The 7,826-nt window shown below is 39.0% G+C and overlaps 1 protein-coding gene across 1 annotated transcript; it reads left to right on the top strand.

Annotated features, from left to right (window-relative positions):
• Nucleotides 1–444: 444 nt before the first annotated feature.
• LOC104627060 (roundabout homolog 2-like) lies at nucleotides 445–6,633 on the top strand (the record flags this gene model as incomplete). The annotated part of the gene is made up of 3 exons (XM_010295158.1): nucleotides 445–705; nucleotides 5,172–5,372; nucleotides 6,408–6,633. Coding segments are annotated over 3 exons (464 nt in total), but the record flags the coding sequence as incomplete, so codon positions are not given.
• Nucleotides 6,634–7,826: the final 1,193 nt, after the last annotated feature.

Here is a 7,826-nt window from a genome sequence, read left to right as displayed (position 1 = left end):
GTTGTATATTTAGATTTTGAGTTTAAGCCTCAAGCAGAAAGTGAAGCCCCAACATGGGGGTGATGAAGCAAGGCCCAGTATGATGAGGGGGAAATTACTCTGTCAACTGGCACAGATCAGTTTTTCATAGCCTTTCTTAATTGCTTGCTGTTCCTGGAAGAACCAGGCGGAGTATACCCCACAGAAAAGAAACTCCATGCTTAGAAATGTAAGTCAGGGCTCAGAGTCTATTGATTTTTATGGAAGTTAGAAAGAGCTAGCAGCACCGTAAAAAACTAGCAGAAGGTAAACCCACATTTCCGATTAACCTGAAATTTCCTCCTTTTAAAATCAGCGAATGAAGCGATTCGTGCCTTTTGCAAGGGACTTTTCTTTTCAGCATCGAATAGACCTTCTGTTTCAATTAAAATATTAGTTCACCTAAATCTTATTCACGTTTTTTAGATCTTCCACCACCACCCGACCCGCCCCCCGGTCAGGGTTTAAGGCAGCAGATAGTCCCCGGCCAGCGCGGCGGCTCGGCAGAGAGGAAAGGAAGCTCTCTTGAGAGGCAGCATGCGCCGAACCTAGATGAGACAAAGAGCTCCCTGGACCGGCAAGCTAGGACGTCACTAGAGTGGCAGCGGCAAACCCAGGAGTGGATAAGCTCTACAGACCGCCAAGAGGATTTCAGGAAAGCCCAACACAAACAAGCCTTCGGATCAGGTGCGTGTGTGTGCCGCACCGGCCGAGGCAGCGCAGACGGAGCCGGGGACCACCGCACGCCCCTCGGTGCCAGCACCCCTAGGGCTCAGGCTGGGAAATGAGAAAAGGCGAAGTCAGATGAGAGCTCCTCATCCCAGGGTTTTCCCTCCTGCAACGATGAAACCCCAGTAGCGCCTGACTCGGTGCATTCTTTACGGCGTTTTGGCAATTGATGAGGTTGTCAGCAGATGAAACAGGAGCGGTTTCAGGCAGGCAGGGAGGGAGAAACAGATTTTTAGAGCATTTTCTGTTAGATGTACTTATTTATACGTTACAGGGCCGTGTTTTCTAGTTCTTCCAGCCTGCTTCTAAATTGGCGGCAGTTGTTTTTGCATGTCTGGAAGAGGGATGATTCTTCTGAGCTACTGACATTCCTTCCAGCTGTATTTAAAACACTGCCTTCTCCTTATTCAAGGATGTGACAAATTAACATTCATTTCTTAGGCCCAGCAAGATGACAGTGCAGGTTTTTACCTTTATATAGGACCTGCTCATTGCCCAGGGCTGACTTTATCTCCTAAATGGATTTCAAGCCTATAAAAATGTGTGCAGGAGGCGATGCTGAGCTGGAGCTGTAGTTCTACAATTTTGGCAGGTTCCTTCTCTCAGCCTGACCTTAAGTAAAAGCCGCTGTTTCAGGTCCCCTTACCAGGGTATTTTCTTTAACCCGCTAATCACATGTTATCCCCATGCTGATTAGAGTGATAAAGAGGACAATTAAGAAGATTTTAAAAAAATAATAATTATCCTGTACATGGAGCTTTCTGTAGGACTACACTGTTTCTTCAAGTATGTATGTAGCTCCCACAGTAACACTAGAGGTACTCATATTACCCATCTTTTTCTCAATTGTATTGTACTGTTAATGCTCCTTGTTAATCTAGCACACTAATATCAATGACATTCTTAAAAAAAAATACTAGTGTACAGGCAAACCTGTCATGGGGGGCAGGATTTACTGAAAAGTCCTCCTAGGAAATATTGCTACCCATATTTAAAATTTAATGTTTTAAATACAATCCATATTTTAAAATGTAACGATAATGGTGCCATTAAAACCCCCTAATCTTTCATCTGCATAAACAAGTGAGTGGTTGTTCATGTTGTGAAATGATGATGTGAAGTCGCAGTTTAAAAATAGTATGTGAAATTCATGCTACTTGGTGAATGGCAATTTCAATGTACGAGATGTACAAACACAGAGAAAATAGCCCAAATATACTTTATATGTCTCATTTCTTTGTAAGTTATTATTAAGGATGCTTCTCTGACCTGGTTAGCAAGAACTCCCCTCCTTTTCCTCTGCTTCATAAGTCTACAAATAGAAGTTGTCAGTTATTCTGTGATACAGAGAGTATAGAGTAGTAAAATTCCCATCCTGCAGGACTTGCATTTATCCGTCCTTATATAAAAAGAGCTTGATCTTGACACTTCCAGTGCCCTACACAAGCATTGAATTTAGGGCTGGAGTGATTACATGTATCTTGTTCTTGTCAAATTCAGGATGACCACAGCAATTGCGTACTCTTTGTGCATGACAAAGGATTCTTCTAGGGGATACTACGGTTTTACCCCGGGCGGGGGTCATAAGGTTTGTGCACGAGGTGGGCCAGAGCTTCATATCCGTCTGGCTGCGTTCTCATCCCAGCTCATTGCACTACAACTTTCTTGCTTGTATTATTTTCTCGGGTAGATTTAAAAAAGGCTACTCTTGTGTGTGATGCTTGTTTATATTACTAAATTTGGGTGGTTTAGTAATATTAATTGTGCTTCTTCCCTTTTCCTTTATTAATGACAAAGAAGTCTGGAAATCTATGCTGTCCCACTTTTCAATATGTTTCCAAAAGGAGTAGTTATTAGTTAGTAGTTATTCTGGGAGTCAGTTCCCAGAAAATAGCTATTTTGCTGCTTAGGGGGCTTCATTCAGACATTAGCAAGCTGTGAGTGAAATTTTGAAAGCAAGACCTTTGGTTTTAAGTTGAGTAGAATAAAAATACATTATTTTGGGAACCACTGGTTGCTTTCAGTATAAACAAGATCACTGGGTTCCTGTCAATGGCTTCATTGTGGAACCACAGTTACAGCACATCAAATATGACATTCTCAGCTACTGCTCTAAAGAAAGTAGTGCTAGATCAAGTTACAATAGTTTTGATAATATTAAAAGCCTTTTGGTTATCTTACAGGGTATAGAAACATCGTTTCACATATATATCCTGATTTTACAGGGGCTAGAATTATGTCTTCAAATTAAAGGCTCAGTATTTCAAAGAGAAAGGCATCAGCAAAGCCTCCCCATATTCTTTGCAGGCCTGGGGCCTGGGGCACTGTTTTGAGTGTTTAATAAATGTGAGCCCATTCTAAGGACTTGAGACAACTACCTTTCATGTGCTAGAATGTTGTGAAAAACTTAGCCTTTATTTTATGTCACAATCACTTATTTTATGGATTGCATTTATTTCTGAGGGCACAACAGATAATTTAACACACCATATGTTCTATAATGATAATGCACTTTATATTTATTCGTGGTTTTTTTTTCCTCAATATTTCATTGAACACGAAGGAGGCCTTATCCTGAGTCCACAAACTAGAAAAACAAATCAATTGACCATATATGTCATCTCCAAACTCTTTTGCAATGCTAGTGACTTTTCTTTCTATCCTTTAAAAATGTATCCAGCTTTCTGCTCAACTGATTTATGTTGCTTGCTTTATTGCTGCCTTAATGCAAGCTGTTCCATATTTTAGCCAGCCTTTGGAAACCAGGTTTGCATCTGATTCTATTGTTAGGGCTTGATATAAAGAACAGGTAACATAATTTAGGAGGCTATGGCTGTTAAATGCCGTTTTACTACGCCTTTTAAGCAATTCTTTATATTTTGGCAAGGGCAGCACACAGTCGTATCACAAAACACTGATAATGCCCTCACGTCCTGCGGCGTGAATGTTCCGGTCCCTTGGGCAGGGCGGGAGGGAGATACTTTGGCAGAGGAAGAAGTCAGCAACGGATTTACCTTACACACGGGTTCTGTTCAATAGCAGGTTGCATGGGGAATTCCCATGTCCTACTCACTGGTGGCAGTAGGCACAAAGAACGAAATCCTGGGTTTCTTCCACAAATTTATTCTCATTTAGCATTTCCCCAAGTTAATTGTGCCTCTGCTGCAGCCTTTGCAAAGGCTTCAAAATTGTGAATAAAAGCATTTTTATCTCCTCTTTCTTTCCAACCATCCCCACCTACTTTTCCTTCTGTGTTCCTGCCCGCTGTCAAAGAAAGTCTGTTTCTCTTCATCAGATTGTTTAAGAGTGAAGACAATGGGAAAAGCAAAATAAAAACCAATAAACCAAAATAAAAAGAAAAAAAAACCCTTTCAGCCCAGATTCACTTTAAAAAATGTAAGATTCAAGGAGGAGATGTCCCACTGACTTCAGCAGGGGCAATTCCTGTGTTTGAGATTAAGCATATATACTCATATTCTTTCTTGAATCAAACTATATTTACCAAGATCTCTTTCTTCAGCTTGAGACAGCAGAGGTGGATCATGCACAGCAAAGAAATAAACTAGTGCTTCTACTTTGGTGTTAAATCACTGCTGTTGTTTTGCTTCTTAGGTTAGCATTATTACAACAATGTCTCCTGGAAACTCTAATCAGATGTGATGTCTTGTTTTACTTCATGCTATATGAAGACATATAGTCCTGTGCTTTATTGGTACTAATCCTGCTCTCGCAAGCAGTTCATTATCACAGGTCTTCACAAAGGAAGAGGCCAAGTGAGCAAAAGTAAGCCTTTTGCTCATAATGGAACATGAAACAAGCTGCAGGAAGATTTACTCACCCCAAATAATACAACTATTAATAATATGTATAGTATAATATAATATTTTCCAATGTAATTCACAATCAGTTAAAAAAAATCTTTAGTGTACTTTGCATCGTTAGAAATTACTGAGCTTGTGGAAGCTAATTAAATTAGCTGATATTGTAGTTCTTTCTCTAAATTGATTGAGGTAATGTTACCATAATTTAAGCTAAAGAAAAGGAAAAAGCACATTCGTGTAGGCTTGAAGCAAAAATCTAATCATAGCTACATTGTTTTGGAAATTGTATGTGCATCTATTTTTATTAAAGTATCTATGATTCATGATCTATTACTTCATAATGAATCTAGACTTTTTATAATTAATACAAGCTAACTTGTGAGTTTACATGAAAGCAAGATTAAAGTCGTGCTGGTTTCTCTGCCTGTGGGGTACAACACTGATTTGCCTGTTCTCTTAGGTAAAGTTGCCATGCTACAAAGCAAGACAAAAGACAGATATCTGAGGGCAGGAATGAATATGATGTCCACATAAGAATAGCTTGATTATTCCTATTTATAGGAATTTATTTGGTATTTGTTTTGTTTTGTTTTGCTTTTCTAGAAGAGGCACTCGTACCATATAGTAAACCCAACTTCCCATCCCCTGGCGGCCACAGCTCTTCAGGAACAGCTTCTTCTAAAGGATCGACCGGACCTAGAAAAGGTGAAGTCTTGCGAGGAGGTCACCAACGCAATGCCAGTGACCTTCTCGATGTAGGCTATGTGGGATCAAACAGTCAAGGACAGTTTACTGGTGAATTATGTAAGTTCATCTCTAGCTACAGTTCAAACTCTCAAATAGACAAAAAGAGAAAAAATATAAATCTGTTGTGAAGACAGGAGGAAGTGGAGTGTGATAATCAGATTAAATTTTACCCAGGTCTTTTTGCATTCTGAGGTGTTTTGCCTGTGACGACAAACAAATGAAGTTCTGTTCTTTGGTTTGGACCAGTTCCAAATCTGTGTAAGCCACACCAACATTATCTGCATAGTGCATCTTTCAGTGTGTAATGCTAGTGAAACTCTGGGAAAACTGAAACGAAATTCTAGTAGTTTAGAATTTTCTTGGCAAAGTCTGGCGAGGCTTGTCTTGGAAGTGCCATTGGCAGTTTTTCTCAGAGGAGTGAATGAAAAGGGTGCTGAATTTTTGAGGCATGGTGGCAAGCTTGTGATACCTTCTCCTTAACTTTCTGTTGCTTGATGAGCAGTGTTCTGCTCTTTTTGACCTTAGATGGAGGTCTTCTTTTTTCAGCCGCGTAGCCCAGTTTTTCAGCTATATATCCCAACTCTTTCCTCAAATTCCCAGACCAGGAGAATTATTTTCCAAACATTTTTCTGTTATCACTCAATATCTGTTAAACCTTGTATAAAACCACATTAATGCTGTGTACATGATGGTAGTACTAGATGACAAAAGGTTTGACTTTGTCGTTTGAAGTAGCACATCAACATCCCAGCTAGCTCTGGCATACTGATATATTTACTAGTAAAAGCAATGTAGCTGTTGGCATTTCTGCCTCCTATTTACTGCAGTCAAACCCTCAATACCACCCAACAGTTACTGCCCAGTAGCTTGTAAGAGAGCTAACGGTGGTCCACAAACCCTGAAATCTCAGATATGGTGTTGGTAAGTGTTGAATTTTAGCATCCATCACTTTTCAACTTAGAAGAAATTAACTGTCTTCCCCCAACCTATGGAACATTCATCCTGTGCTACAGTAATATTCGCTATAGGCTTTGTTTTGTGTTTTTTTCTCCTTATTACAACCTCTCTCTCTCTTTTTCTTTCTCTCTATAGAGTAGTTGAGAAGACACATTGCAAGCTGCTCTGATGGACCATCAGGTCTGAACTCATGGAAGTGATGACACTAAACAGTGCAATGAACATTTTCTTTATTTATGTACTATTAAAAGAACTGTAAATGCAATGTAAAGACACACAGCCACACATATCCCACAGATACTTGTGTTCTTCTCTTTAATACACCATCCACCTTAAACTATTCCTTGTCAGGAGTATATAAAAAAGAAAGAAAAAAAAATCACCCTCCAGGATGAAAAGGATTTCCTTCTGTATATAATTTCTTTTGTTGCATTGCTATGCAAGCTCACCCTCTTTTTAGCTATGTTCATATTCATGTCTGTTTTTATTGGTCTGTTGTACTATATGTGAATTAATAGGCTGTGGTGCCATATATTAACTTTTAATTGTGTAACTTTTATGTTTAAAGTTTGCACTGCAATTTTATTTGGTGATAAGCACAAAACTCTACTCCTCATGACATGAAGAAAAAAGAGACTGAATGTGTGAAGGTTTACGTACCGTAAGCTACTTTGGATAATGCTGGATGTAAAGGAGTATGTTAGGTGGTTTTCCACTGGGGTGTAGAAATGAGAACGTGACAGGCAAAACTGATGTCAGTGAAGACATTAGAGACAGATTTAAATCTTTTAAAAGCAAGCGACCTAGTTGCTCTTTGTTTTAAGAAGGGGTCAGAAGTTGGAAGTGTGAGATTAAAGAGCGACTATGGAAAGTAAAGGTAACATGAGATGGCCTAGACCCTTTCGCTAGAATGATGCCCTTAGTATCTGTTTTTAGCCATCCCATGCCACTAAGTAAAGGGGAAGAAAAACCAACCTTGCTACAAACAAAAGAACTTAAGGTGTTTCACTAAAGCTGTTTTTATATTGCAGTTTTAAAAGAATTATTACCATTAATTTCTCCAACCCAAAATATAAGACAGAGATTTCCCAGGAGAAACAAACAATATAAACTCAAGGAATACCTTGAGTAAGTAAGTAGTTAAGGATGCAATTTATTATTAAGACATATTGAGGCTGCTTCCAAAAAACTGAAATGTCAGAGTATCGTATGTCATCTTTCCAGTACGTGTATGGTACAATAGAGGATAGAGCTGCACCACTGAAATTCATGACATTAATTGTTTTGATGCAGTCTAAACAAACCTTTCTCTGCTGTTAACTGAAGGAGCTGAACCTGGATCCACTAAATTTGTGGTATAATGTTTAGTGTTGGGAAGGAAAGTAATGGTCAAATTATTTTCGGCTTGCATTAAGTACATTTCTGGCAATACAATGCACTCAAAAAGTTGGATATAAGCAAAGAAAATCTTTGACCTGTGTTTTAGTGAGTGGCTTCAAACCCTACTATGATGAGGAAATTACGCATGTTTATACACTTTTTGAATAAACCAAA

This window comes from Phaethon lepturus, unplaced genomic scaffold (assembly GCF_000687285.1).
Source record: "Phaethon lepturus isolate BGI_N335 unplaced genomic scaffold, ASM68728v1 scaffold5399, whole genome shotgun sequence".
Classification (NCBI taxonomy): Eukaryota; Metazoa; Chordata; class Aves; order Phaethontiformes; family Phaethontidae; genus Phaethon; species Phaethon lepturus.
The sequence above is the reverse complement of the archived record's forward strand: the minus strand, read 5'-3'. Positions and strand labels throughout refer to the sequence as shown.